General features: G+C 37.9%; 1 protein-coding gene across 2 annotated transcripts in view; it reads right to left on the bottom strand.

Annotated features, from left to right (window-relative positions):
• The window catches only part of MBOAT1 (membrane bound glycerophospholipid O-acyltransferase 1), a 138,482-nt gene that overhangs the window by 14,494 nt on the left and 109,161 nt on the right, over window positions 1-14,827 (bottom strand). For both annotated transcript variants that reach the window (XR_002324607.2, XM_020986830.2), the window contains exons 9-10: window positions 10,778-10,881; window positions 5,156-5,220 (exon numbers count right to left, since the gene is read on the bottom strand). Coding sequence is in view for 1 of the 2 variants with exons in the window: in XM_020986830.2 (XP_020842489.1) it covers window positions 5,156-5,220; window positions 10,778-10,881 (169 nt within the window). In the remaining variant the exon portion in view is untranslated. The remainder of the gene's footprint in view (window positions 1-5,155; window positions 5,221-10,777; window positions 10,882-14,827) is intronic.

Genomic DNA, 14,827 nt, shown 5'->3' with positions numbered 1-14,827 from the left:
GGAACTGCACTAAGCACACTGTAAATGTTATTTTAGATTTTAGAGCTAGAAAGAGAACTTAAAGAGAATTTAGAGATAATCTAGTCTACTCTCTTCATTCATAACTAAGGAAACTAAGGCCCAGTTTAAGTGACTTTTCCAAAGTCACATAGATAATTAGTAGGAGAGTCAGGATTAGAACCCAGGTCTTCTTATTTCAAATCTAACACACTTTCCGCTGTATCATCTACAAATTTGGTTCATTTCCTCCAAAAAGCCTTTTTCTCCTTGAACTAGGCAAAAGCAGATTAGGAAATTTATCACATGTTTATTGATGTACCTTATCTGATATAGATTTAATTGTCTGGCCTATTGTTGTGCCCACCAAGGCTGGAGCACCAAGCACAATGTGAATACTAAGATGTTCACAGAATGAACGAATTGCAATTGTACACATGTTTGGAGGCGGGGATAGGCAGAATAGGGATAAAAGGCAAAGAAAAGGAGTTTGTTGCTGTTTGGTTGCTTTTCAGTCTTGTCCAACTCTTCTCGACCCCATTTGGGGTTTTCTTGGCAAAAATACTGGAGTGATTTGGCATTTCCTTCGCCAGCTCATTTTACAGATGAGGAAACTGAGGCAAACAGGGTTAAGTGACTTGCCCAGAGTCACACACATAGCTAGTTAATGTCTGATGCCTGAATAGAACTCAGGAAGATTGAGTCTTCCTGATTCCAGGCCCAGAACTCTATCCACTGCACCACCTAGTTAACCTAGAAAATAATATACTGAAATTTAAGAAAATTACTCCAAATACATTTTGTAACTGGGTAGTCTCTAAGTCATTTCATGTTCCACAGCTCAAGCATTGAATGAGTACTGTTAGTACTGTCCTTATCCAAATAATAGAAGGCATATTCTCATTTTTTGAAAATACTTTCCCAGTAAACCAGCACCATGGAGCTTCCAATTACATGTTCTCTTTGCCCTTCTTGTAAACTCTCTATGGATATAACAAGAAATCCTACTCTTCACCCAAATTATTCAGTTTTTCCCTTGTGCATATAATATCTGTGTATTGATGGGAGTGCCCTTAAACTTCTGACCTCCCTGTTAACCTTCCCACCTCCTGCACCCAAGAAAACTGGAGTTTGTTTTTCTTCCAATGGTCCTGTACTAATTAGAGAGGAGAATGGATACAAGTTATCTTCCTGATAGAGTCCAGATCAAGGACACATCTATCTCCTCCAATGTAAGACATTTACCCAAGTACCACAAAATAGGAAAACATGCCAAGAGGCAGCACAAAGCATCAGCAATAATATAGCAAAGCAGCTCTGGCCCATTCACCCTCCCCCCCAAAAAAAAAATTATCAGGGCCCTACAGAGTTATTACATAGAAGTCTCTTGTATTAGAGGCTATTTCAGGTCATGTGCATGGATTAGAAAGGAAAATTGTTTTGAAACTTATTTTCTAAAAGATATTTGAGGATGAAATTTCTTGTCCATGGAATCAGACCTCAAAGTTCTCACTCAATTTCATATGCCATCCTAGCATATACAGGTCCCAATAAACCCTCACTGGGTACTCTTGGAAACCAATTCAGTTCAATAACCCAATATTTTTTATTCACTTCCAATTTCCTTCTAGTCATAGTCAGTGAAAATATTATTAGAATATTATTAGCCTATAGCCTGGAGTAAGTGACCCATCTGACCCATACTTGAAGTCTGATCTGACTCAACAGCCCTGCGTATAACCAGCATAAATCCCACAAAACTTGTTAGATTGTAAGCTCCTTAAGAAGTCATTTGTCTTTGTATTTCCTATATTGGGCATAGTAATTATTTAATCAATATTTGTAGAAAGAAAGACAGATTGCATTCTATGAATGTGATGGAATACTTTTTTGTTGTTCAGTTGTGTCTGACTCATGACTCCATGGACCATATACCATTCGTGGAGTTTTCTTGGCAAAGATATTGGAGTGGTTTGCCATTTCATTTCCCAGTGGATTAAGGCAAACAGAGTTTAAGTGACTTGCCCAGGGTCACACAGCCAGATTTGAACTCAGGAAGATGAGTCTTCCTGACTCCAGGCCCCCCACTCTATTGTACCACCTAGTTGTTCTTGTTGTTGTTGTTTTTAAAGAAAGAAAATACAAAGAACAAATCATCTACTTGTTAGCTGCCACCACTCCTATTCTACAAAGAACAGTTACAATTTATGGATAAGTTATACCCACACTAAAAATTGAGAGACCGGACTAAATAATACTTGGAGCCAGCATGGTATAAAAGAAAGAACAGTGGGTTTAAAAGAAGACCTGTGTTTCAATCTCTGCAATGCTACAGACTATTAGTATGTCCTGGAGCAAGTCACAAAACCCCTCTAGAACTACACTTCCTCATCTGCAAAATTCCAGAGATGGACAAAGCACTTTAATGTGATACACAGGAAGCCTTCCTAGCTATCAACTCTTCAGACTCCCTGTTTTTGTATATACAAAGAGGCACCCAAGCAATGAAGGTGAACAGCCTCCCCTCTGCTTTGGCAGTGGTTCTAACACTTTCTCTGCGTGACCCTGAATAAGTCATTTAACATCTTAGCAACTCAGTTTACTCATTTGAGAAAATATGCAATTTATAGTGATCTCACTGAGAGATTCTGTAAGCATGCAGATGATGTCAACAAATACTTTAGTGATATCTGGTGTAAGCATTCACTGTTAACAGCTATCAGTCTCAACTCAAACCTCCGTCCATAAATTCTCCTGGCTCAAAGTTGCTGTGGCAGTGAGAGGGACAAACTAGAAAGTAAATGCGGAAATGAAAAGATAAAAACAAATCCTAATAAAGATTAAAATTAATTGTAAAAGGTGATTGATATATGTTCTATATGTGCATATATGTGGACATTAAGCAAGTTCATAGCAGTGATAGCTCACATACATTCAGGGCTGTGCCTAGCTAGAAGCCTGTAACCATTGAATAAAATAATGATACAACAAAAACTTGCATTATAATTACTTATAAAAATACACAAAGCATGCAAAGTCTACATGAAAGAAATTCACAGCATAAGATTGGGGTTGAATAAACAAGTTTGGTGCAGAAACAGAAAATCTGTGATGTTTGATTACAAGTGTCTCTTCTCTAACATCCATCTTAATGGCCTATCAGAGATTCTGTTTATCAAAAAAGGTTTGCTTGTTTTATATAGAAGTCAGTTTTTAAAGTTCATTCATTTATACTCCATCTTGTCTCACCATAGCTATTGACAGCATGATTCACAAACTACAAAGTGATGCTTTTTGAAGAACGCCATATTGTTGTACACCCATTTGAAAGTTATTACCATAACCATACAAGTCATATTCAGGAAATGGGAAAACAGAGGAGAAGCAAAGAACAGGAAAATATCAACAAATCACCAAAAATAAAGCATAGGTAAACCAGGCAAAGGCTTAGGATGACCTATTGTTTTTATTACTACCTCTTCCAATGGAGGCCAGCATGAAATTATGGCCTCCACAAAAGTTGCCTATTGCTTAGGAGTCTACAGACAATGTTACAGACATGAAAACATTCACCTCCACTATTAGGCCAGTGAAAAAACTCTGTCTTACATTAAGAAACTGCCGTTCAAGGGACAGCTAGGTGGCACAGTGGATAGAGCACTGGCTCTGGATTCAGGAAGACCTGAGTTCAAATCTGGCCTCAGACACATAACACTTACTAGCTGTGTGACCCTGGGCAAGTCACTTAACCCCACTGCCTAAGCAAGCAAGCAAGCAAGCAAGAAAGAAAGAAAGAAAGAAAGAAAGAAAGAAAGAAAGAAAGAAAGAAAGAAATTGCCCTTCAAATTAGACAGTTTTCTTCTCTTCCCCATTTGTTGTTCAGTATTTTAGTTATTTCCAACTCTTTGTGACCCCATTCAGGGTTTTCTTGGCAAAGATACTCAGATTGGTTTGCCATTTCCTTCTCCAGCTCATTTTCACAGGTGAGAAAATTGAGGCAAACAGGATTAAGTGACTTGTCCAGGATCACACAGCTAGTGAGTGTCTGAAGCCAGACTTGAACTCACAAAGAGTTCACTCTTTATTCACTCAGCCACCTAGCTGCCTCTCTCTTCCCTTTTACCCTTCATAAATTACTTTGCATATATTTCGTATTTAATTTGAAATGTACAGGTCAGTCCTCCTTATATAATGTATGTTCCTTACGGGCAGACATATTTTCATTTTTCTGTCTACATCCTCATGGCTTATCACAGTAACTGGTGTTAGTAAGTAACTAAAAAAGGCAGCTATGTGGTGCAGCGGGAAAGATTGATGGACTTGGAGTCAGTAAGATCTGAGTTCAAATTTGACCTCAACAATTTACTAGCTATGTAAAATGGGGATAAAATAGTACCTCCCTCACAAGGTTATCATGAAGACTAAATGAGATCCCATTTGTACAATGCTTGGCAAATCTGAAAGTACCACAGAAATCCTGGCTTTAAAAAAAAGTCAGTCACATTGAATTGAATGTGAAACCTCAGATCACTACCTTTCTATCTTCTTATTTACATATGGTACATATTACACATTCTAGGAGGGGCTATGTGGTTTAATGGTCAGAGGATCTACCTTGGAGTCAGGAAGAACTTGGTTCAAGTGTTGCCTCTGAGCCACACTTGCTATGTAATCATGTACACTTCACTTAACCTCTCAGTGCCCCAGCCAACTCTGTAAGGCTTTAAGTTGTAGCGCAGCCAATCTTCAAACAGTGGAAGTTTCCTATACTCACAACATCATGAGTCTGGACCAAAGGATTCCCCCAACCTGGCATGTTAAAAAATCAGCGAACTATGAACTGAGAATGGTGTTTTAGTGCATTTCCTAGTTTCCTTGAAGGCTCACAGCTCAAGCACTGTCTTCTACATGAGGCCCTTCCTAATCTCCTATGGTATATTCCCCCAAATCACCTTATCTTCCCTGGCTAGACTATAAACTTCTCAAGGTTAAGGACTGTCTTTGCTTCTGTCTTTGTATCCCTACTACTTAAAACAATGTCTGGAACAAGGGAAGTATTTAATTCGTGCTTGCACTTATTTTAGTGAATTCATTTAGTGAATGCCATTTAAATATGTCCCAATTCCATAAGTAAAAGAAAGCTTTTTATTTTTCTTACCTCTTTAGCCAAGCAGCCGTCTGAATATTCCAGTTTTCTAAGTACATTTTAAAACTTGTTGCAGTCTAGGAAGAAGAAATAAATATCTATTATTGGTATTAAAATATACTAAGCAATGCCAATTCACCCAGTAATGCTGACTCCTACCCCAAATGGCAATAACAGTCATTGCATTCTACCAGGAATAACTAGCTATAGTTAAGGTTGCATCAATATTTCCATCACACACACTAAAATTTTCTGATGTTTATAAGTGTGGCCAAACTTGCTTTGCAACCTCTCAATTTTTCTTAAAAAATTATTTTCAAGTCATGGGAAAACCAAAGGAAAACGTTGTGGGTTTTCTGTCTACTCTTGTTTCAAAATCATCTGAATTTTAAAATGGAATACATTAGCACAAGATTTATTGCAGGAAAATTTTAATCATGTGAACTTCACGCCCACATGGGAAACAGCTCTAGCTTAACACACAATTCTTTATCATGTGGACAATCCACAAACTAGGTCATCCTTATGGAGCCAGTGCCATGCTCAGCAACATTGGCTCAAAAAGGCATCCAATGCTGCCTAAGGTATTAAGAGATTCCATGCATGAAGGGGTCACAAAATGCAATGTAAATTTTAAAAAAACCACTGTCCAAGCATTTGAGGGGTGAGTCAGGTAAACCATGAGGTTAAGTCCTGAATGAGTCCTCTGACATTCTCACAGCACATCCTTTATCAGGTGGTAGAGGGATGGTGGGATAGCTTTCCCCCAAAAATACAGAAACTTTCAGATCAGTTCATAAGCAAAAAGCTAGTTTGTTTGGTTTTTTTGGGGGGCTAGGCAACGGGGTTAAGTGACTTGCCCAGGGTCACACAGCTAGTGAATGTTATATGTCTGAGGTCAGATTTGAACTCAGGTCCTCTTGAATCCAGGGCTGGTGCTCTATCTACTGCGCCACCTAGCTGCCCCAAAAGCTACTCTTTTAAGGCTGAAAATCCATGTCAAATTTCTTTGAACAGATTTTTCTTCACCATGGGAAAACCTTATGTTGGCACAAGATGTTGAGTTAAGGAGAGGATTTTCCTCCAAGGGCAACCTAAAGATCTATTTATTTAGCTGTGGGTGTTTATTTCATAAACCTAATGGTTTTTATTTAACATCCCCTCTTTTTTTCCCTTATGGTTAATGGAGTGAAAAACATATCCTCAAGGCAGGCTTACTTACATCAAAGCTGCTTTCCTCAGTTGGCTTTGGAGCTATTCCAGGATCAAATATACAGTGAATACAAGCTTTTCCTTTCTAATCATCATCCATAATAAGTAGGTAAATAAGTAGGTAATTCTAGCCCCTTTCCATCAAAATATGTCAGTGTTGATTGAGATGAGAAAATGGGGCCTAACTAGTGTGAACTAAAGGTCAGACAAATAAAAGGTGGGAATGGTTTTAAGAAAACCTTTTCTGGAGTGTTCTGGAGCAACATCCTTGAGAGGGAAATGGAAGAATTTTTGAGGAAAAAGGAAAAAAGCCATAGGGCACACAAATGCTTCCTGACATCATTCAGGTAGAGACAGAGAGCTTGCCATTTGAACAATAATAGCTAGCATTTTAAAAGAGCTTTAAAGTCTACAAGATACTTCCTACATCCATTTGATCCTTACAACAACACCGGGAAGTAGGTATTATTATTCTCATTTTACAGACTAGGAAATCTAGGCTGAAAGGTGTTGGTGATTTGCCCAGGGTCATATGGCAAAGTGTCTAAAGATGAGAAACCAGGTCTTCCAGTTATCTGTGAACAAAAAGTCACACACCAAACTTTCCTTTCACTTTAGTCTTGGCTTGTAGCCTTTTCAAGCTAAATAACTTACTGTCAGTGTTGTAGCTGAGCTTAACGCTGTTTTTGTCTTCGTTGAAGGCATCAGACAACATGATCAAAGACATCTATCTGTACACAGTAAGAGCTTAATAAATGTTTGTTGAATTGAATCATAACACCTAACTGCCTTCAAAACTGAAACCTGTCCTTGTGGTTGTCCTTTGCACATTTAGAAGAGCTACCCATGACCAGTCTTCTTTCTTGTCCTACCATGCATGATTCACCATTACTAGAAACACTATTCATTCCTTTAGAATTGATTCTAGAACTCATGGGCACCTATACTAAGCACCTCGGCTAAACCTTTATCCTCAGCGTAGCAGTTCTCAGCTCCCTCAGGAAAGGAGAGGGCAAAGGCATCTGCAAAAAGCCCCAGACACCCAATCGTTAAAAAGCGCAGTATAACTGCGTAATGATCACAAGCATTCCTGCTTTCTTTGTTCTTGTTTCATGGAACATTCTCAAAGACGGTTGGACGATGGTGTTTTTGCTAAAACCAGCACTTGACTGCTGACACTGTAAGAGGAAAAAAAAAAAACAAGCTTGCCTGGACATTCTGTCATATTCCATTAGGCAAGCCATTGAGAACTTTCTCTCCCTAGAGGCATAAAGCCAGGGCTACCAAAAAAAGGAAAAAAATCAGAGGATTTTTCCCTTAAGCATCCTTTTTGTCAGAGGCTGTCAGATATAGACCTAGAAGCATCCATGGAGGTCATGGAATCCCACCTCTCCATTTGACAGATAAGAAAACTAAGGCCTAAGAAAGAAAAGTGATTTGCCAAGACCACCCAGGCAAAGAAAGAAAAGCATTTTTATACAGCACCTACTATGTGCCAGGCACTGTGCTAAGCACTTTACAAATATTATCTCATTTTGATACTCACAGCAACACTACTAGGTAGGCACTATTATTACCCCCATCTCACAGTTGAGGAAACTGAAGCAATGGTAAATGACTTGCTCAGGATCATACAACTAGCATCTTGAGGTCAAATTTGAGCTCAGGTGTTCCTGACTACAGGCCCAGTACTCTATCTACTGTGCCCCCTAGCTACTCCTTAAATACCCCGGTATTTAAGTATTAGAGTCAGGATTTGAACTCAAGATCTCATTTCACTGTACCATGCTGCCTCCCTGAATGTGTGGTCACTGTCTTATTGGCTTGTCAGTTGGCTTCCATAAAAGCATAGGAGGTATGTGGCCACTGTGTTCTTCCCCGTCTTCCCTAAAAGTAAAGTCTCTCCTCCCTGGTCTGATACTGCTACTACTACTTAGCAATCAATAAAATAACACTCACAGGACACATGAATCACCACCTAAAGCTGAGAATGATCTGCACAAAGAGTCATCTCCCCATGCCCACTCAGCTACAAGAGAGAAAAGGGCCCAGAACATAGCAGTTTTACCACCTATTCCTAATGCCAAGAAAGCACGAATGGCACTTATCCAAAGGAAGACAAAATGAAAATATACCAGAAATGACTAATTCAAGAATAAGGGAAGTGAAAAGAGAAGCCCTACAGAATCTCAGATTTTTAAAATGGTAATGGGACTAAATGGCCTTCTTGTCTAATTTCAACCTAAAAAGGATTGGTCACTAGAATGTACCTGAGGAATAGTCCTCCAGCCCCTGAATGGTTACCTCCAAAGAAAGAGAACTCTCACCTCTTAAGGCAGCCCCATTCCACTGATGGAGAGCTCTCATTGTTGGAAAGTTTTTCTTTTATCAAGCATTTGCTGACCTCAGCCTTAGCCACTCTTCTATCTCTCCATACATGTCTGCTTTTGGTTTGATTCTGCTGACAGCAGCCAGAGAGAGACACAATAGGCATAATATAAGGGAGAGTGTGAACCTACCGAGGTATTGGGGGGTAGGGAAGCTTTTGCTATTGTTCCATCTACAAAGTTAATCAGCTTGCAAAAGCAAATTAATGCTAAATGATTAAATGTAACTAAGGTGTTAATTACTGGCAACTAAGAGTGGGAGACTGAGCCAAAGGCAACAGAAGAAACACCCATCGATTCTTTGGGGTACCTCCTAAAACCCTTGAGATATAGCAGGCCTCATTTTTAGAGAGTCAGACCAGACTCATTGCATCTGTACAACCACAGTCTCTTCAGAAAACTCCCATTTTTCCTACTCATCAGAACTGTCTGCATTTTTGCCTTCAGCATTTCATTCTTGAGTTTTCTTACTACATCTATATAACCACACTCTTTTCAGAGAAAACTCCCAATTTTTCTACACGTGAGAATTGTTTGCATTTAAGTCTTCTAAATTTCATTCTAAAGAGCTTTCTATCCCTCCTGGTCTGACTTGTAGTCCATGGGATACTATGTATTCTTTCTCTGAACATTTACCAAATCTGCTCTCCTAAACTCTAGGGTGTATTACAGATCTTACCAAGCTTTCTTCTCCTCTATCAGAAACTTCAGAGGAATTGATCACACCCTCCTTAATAATTTACACTCCAGTAATGAGTTCCTCCCTGTTAATGAAAATAATATCCATAACAGACCTTTCCCTTGTTGGTTCATCTACCTTCTTTTGAAAGGTGAAATTATCTTTAAGACAATTCAAAAACTTATTAGCTATTCTGATTTTGGCCTCTAAAGAGGTGTCAAACTCATAACCCCACCTGCATAACTCCTAATTGCTGCCTGAACCAGATTAAAATATAATTGGGAAGCATTTGACAAAATAAAATACAACACAAGTAATGTTAATTTGTGGTTTTCTAAGTCAATATGCAGCCTTCGGGGATCCCTCTGAGTTTGACCCTACTGCTTTAGATGTTGGGGTTAGTGAAAGACTTCTAGCACTACCGAGTCATGCCTCTATTCCAGGTTTGTGATCTTTTACCTAAACTCATCTATTTCTGCCTTCTACCCACATGGTCTACATAGAGTCCAATGAAAAAACTACTCCCTTCCCTTTATCTTCACCCAAATGCTTTCCATCATGATTCTTCTTTTAGGTTCCTGAATCTCTTTACATAAGTATACTTTCTTAAAATGCAATGCTACACCAGCATATGGTCATTTAACATATCATGTTCCTTTGAGCTACATTCTGAACATAGTTTTCTTCTTACCGAGTTTCAATTATAACCATTGAGATCAAATTTGTCTCTTTACGTTAAGGCCTCTATTTGTATTGTTTGTCATGATATTTCAATGACCTAAAAACTGATACATTATGTAAATGCTCCACTTGAAAAATGTAGAAATCATCTAATCTCACCTCTCTGGGAATTAGTTTCCTTATCTCTAAAATGATGTTAAACCATATGATTCCAAGGTCCTGTCTATATGGAGTCCTAAAGGATGTTTCATAGAAGAAACAAGTGTCACTGCTGTCACACTGATTCCAAATCATGGCAGAAGCTTGCCCCTCTCGTCCTTTTTAAAAATAAAGTATTTTCATGTAAAGTAATGACTTCTAGATTTCTGAGCAAACAGAAAAGGGATGTTTGCAAAAAAAAAATTGAATAACTCTCCTTCAGTCTTTCATATGGCTTTGTCATTCGCACTTGGGCCATTGTCACCACCAAGAAGTCACTGTTCTTAAAATGAGGAGAAAAAAAATCTTAACATTGATAACAAGTACAGAGCCACTACCTCTCAGGTAATGTTAACGCTATGATAAAATTAATATTCCCTCTGAAATTCTAATTGTGAGCTTCTAAGAAAAATCACATATAGAACAAGCCTTTTGATTTATCTCCTATAGAGGAAAAGTACAAATGCTTAGAGTTACCTCAATCTTCCAGATGTTTAGGTTAGAAAGCAGATTCCAACAGAAATTCCCATTCTTATCAACTCCACTGAACCCATAGCCAGCTGCATTGTTGATCGCATCAGCTGTGATGGTACATTGTTGGGGTTTTTAATGCAGGGGAAAAGATAAATTAGAATCAAATAGGAAATAAAAGCAAAATCAGCTATTGAAAAATATTATTCTGATATCATTATTCAGATATTATTCTGGCTCAGCTAAAATAGATATTGAAATCAAAAGATTGCTGATACTTTTGTGTATAGATAGCTACACAAAAAGGAATTCTTGCACCATAAATTGTAAAAGATGTTAGATTTACAAATATTTTAAAATTTTACAATCTAAGAATGTTACTAATTCAGTTATGGAAGAACTTTAATTATGTCAGTAAGCCCTCATATTGATATAAATAATCATCACCTTAAAGGTACTATTTCCATTTCTGTTTACTTCAAACATGTAGAAACACATGGCTATGTAAAATTTCTCCATGAAAATGATTATTTAATTTCTACTCAGTTACTTTAAATAATATATATTATCACTTGTGAAACCAAATTTATTCATATCATTTTACATCACAGAATGTCTACCAGATTCTATATAATTAATTTTAATATTCCATTCACTTTCAAGTTAATTATCTTGAGACTTTATCTTTTAAAAAGTCATGGAATCATTCAATCCTGGGACTTGAAGAGAACTTGGAAACAATCTCTCATACTTCATGGTCAGTGCCTTACTATGGAGCATTACACACAGTAGATGTTTTTGTTGAATGAATTAATGAATGTTCAAGCTAATTTTTAGGTGAAGATATTTTTAAAGCCATCCAAGAAATCTGATTTACATTACATTGGTGGATAGCTGCATTCCTTCCTGCAAATACTAGAAGAAGAATGGCAAAAAAAATCAGTAAGGACACATCAAATTGACATCTCTGACTTGTGAAGCTGTGTTCATTGAAGCATTTACAATCCTTGGTTTCTTTTTGAAGTGTCCCAAGAGATGCCCCACAACATACTAAGACCCAAAAGGCTGGTAAAGCTCCAAGGAGATCAATCTAATTTAATGAATATTGATTGATCACCTTACTGTGAAAACATCAATCTTTTTATGTAGAAATATATTTGTAGTATCTAATGATTTAATTCTTTTAGACAGTATTTCATTTTGCTGGAAAATGGTTTCTTTACACAGGTCAAGTTACAAAATTATGATGGAGTTATATCACATCATTTATTGAGAACAGGCCTTACAGAAAACTGGGAACAGCTAGAAACAGAAAACCCTCGCAGCTCTTAATAGAAGTGAAGAAGATAGGAAAGAAAAAGAAAGAACTGTGCTCTAAAAATGAAATTGAAGTTAGTTGTCCTGTAAAATTAAAAAAAAATCTGGGCTTCAGTTTCCTTATTTGTGAAATGAAGCGGATGTCCTACCTCCTCCCAAAGATCTCTTCCATCTAAAACCTTCCATCAATTAGACTGGGTAAATTTCAGAGACCATAAATACCCTTCAGAAGTATCAAGTTATTATTAATATGGCTTATAACAATTGTGTTGTTAAGTTCTTGACAGGAGAATAAACTGGGATGCACCAAGCCAAAACAGCAGGCATAGAGTAACTAGATCAAACAGTTGAAAAGTGAACTTTATTGTAGCTTAGGCTACGTGGCAGTCTTTGAACTTAGAATTTTTTTATTTTATTTTCATTTATTATCGGTGATACTGTCTGACATATCTAAAAGGTGAATTGAACGAATTTCTGTCCTGTTGTTCTAAATCTAAATAATTGTTTTTCAAAAAATGCTGGGTGGAAGATCACTCTAATGTTTTCCTTGACACAAAAAGTCTAATAACTGTGCATATGCAGCCATAATGAGGCATCACTAATTACCTGTTAGTAGCTACCTAAAGTAAAAGCAGAGTGCTGAAGGATCAATGCTTTAACCAAGATGATAATTCCTCATCTACTATATTCAGGAAGAATTAGAGAAGGGGATGACTAGAAAGAAGGAAGAAATGGAACAAGGATTTGTGAAGTGTCTACTATGTGCCAGGCTTTATAAATATTCTATTATTTGATACTCACAACAACCTGGAAGGTAGGTGCTAAATTATGATCCTCATTTCACAGTACAGGAAACAGACACAGATTGAGTAACTTGCTTAAGGTCACAAAACTAATAAGTGTCTGAGGCTGGATTTAAAACCACGTCTTCCTGACGCTAGGCTCTGGGCTCTCTCCACTACACCACCTAACTGTCTTCTTGCTACCAAAGAAATGCAACACAGAGGCTGACTAGCTGTGAGGCATATATGTATCTCAATATTTCATTTCAAAAGGGAATGATGAATAAACCAGTTTAACTAGAGCATAACAAGAATGGGAATAGGCAGAGAGAAAAGAGAAGGAAGGGAATGGAAACAAGAATTTATCAAGCACCTTTATTGCCAGGTACTATGCTAAATGCTTTATTGATATTATCTGATAAGACCAGGATAAAAGTTAGAATGTAAAAGGCCTACAAGGGGTAAGTTAGTCATTTAGTCAATCAATAAGGATTTGTTAAGGATTTACTAGGTGCCAGAGACTGTATTAAGCTCTGGGGAAATAAAGTAAAGCAAAAACATAGTCCCTGCTCTCAAGGAGCTCTCACATTCTAAGTGAGCAGATGAAATGCATAGATCATGCATATCATGTATATATGTGATATATACATATGGTAAATGGGAGGAATCTCAGCAGCAAGGTGCTGGCACTGGGGACTGGGGACCAGGAAAAACTTCATTCAAGAAATGGGGTTTGAGTTGTCTTGAAGCCAGAGAAGCTAGGAACTGGAAGCAAGGAATTCCGGGTATGGAGAGCAGCTGGTATAAATGCTAGAGACGGAGCATTGTATGAGAGGAACAGCCAGGGTGACTGGAGTTGGGATTGAGGTTTCTGAGCAGGGAATTAATATAATCAAATTGCATTAGGAAAATTAATCTTGCAGTGATATGGAGAATTGTTTGGAAGGGGAAAAGACTGGAAGAGAAGGCAAGTTAGGAGGTTATTGCAGCAGGCCACAAAAAATGTTAAAAGGCTCTAGACTACAGAGGTAGTAATGGAATGGTTTTGTTCTGATTAACTCTAGAGAGAAGAATCAGGAACAGCAGACAGGATTGCAGAGAAGTGGATTTAGTCTTCGTATCAGAAAAAAGTTTCTAATGATGAAAACTCTCCAAAAGTGGAGTGGACAGCCTTAAGGGGTAATGGATTTTCCCACCTTGGGGGACGTGAAGTAAAGGGAATGGAAAAGAATATTAGAGATGTTACGGAGGGAGAAACAAAAGAATTTGCCAGCTGACTGGATTGAGGAATCAGAGAAATATACCAGTGATGAGCTAATGAAGGTTTTCCAAGCATTGTTGTCTGGGAGAATAGTAGTACCTTTATCAGATCAGGAAAGTCAGAGAAGGAGGAGGAGGTTTTGGGGGAAAAGATAATGAGTTAGTTTTGGTATGTGTTCAGGTCACCAAAGAGCACTTCTGCCAGGTAGCGATGTACAGGAGGCATTTGAAAATACAAGTCAGGGGCAGCTAGGTGGTGCAGTGGATACAGCACCAGCCCTGGAGTCAGGAGGACCTGAGTTCAAATCCAGTCTCAGACATATAACACTCACTAGCTGTGTGACCCTGGGCAAGTCACGTCACCCCAACTGCCTCACCAAAAAAAAAAATAAATAAAAAGAAAAGAAAATACAAGTCAAGGATGAAAGGAAATAGACTTAGTTTTTCACAACATGACTACTATGGGATTGTTTTGCACGACTACACATGTATAACCTATATCGAGTTACTTGCCTTTCCAATGAGGGTGGGTGGGAAAGGAGGAAGGGAGAAAATTTGGAACCCAAAGTTTTAAAAACACATGTTAAAAAATTGTTTTCACATGCAACTGGGAAATAAGAAATACAGGAAATGCGGTATAGAAATCTATCCTGCCCTACAGGAAAACAGAAGGGAAAGGGGATAAGAGAAAAGGGGG

The sequence above is a fragment of the Phascolarctos cinereus genome, unplaced genomic scaffold (genome assembly GCF_003287225.1).
Source record: "Phascolarctos cinereus isolate Bilbo 61053 unplaced genomic scaffold, phaCin_HiC Scaffold_4;HRSCAF=312, whole genome shotgun sequence".
Taxonomy (NCBI): Eukaryota; Metazoa; Chordata; class Mammalia; order Diprotodontia; family Phascolarctidae; genus Phascolarctos; species Phascolarctos cinereus.
The sequence above is the reverse complement of the archived record's forward strand: the minus strand, read 5'-3'. Positions and strand labels throughout refer to the sequence as shown.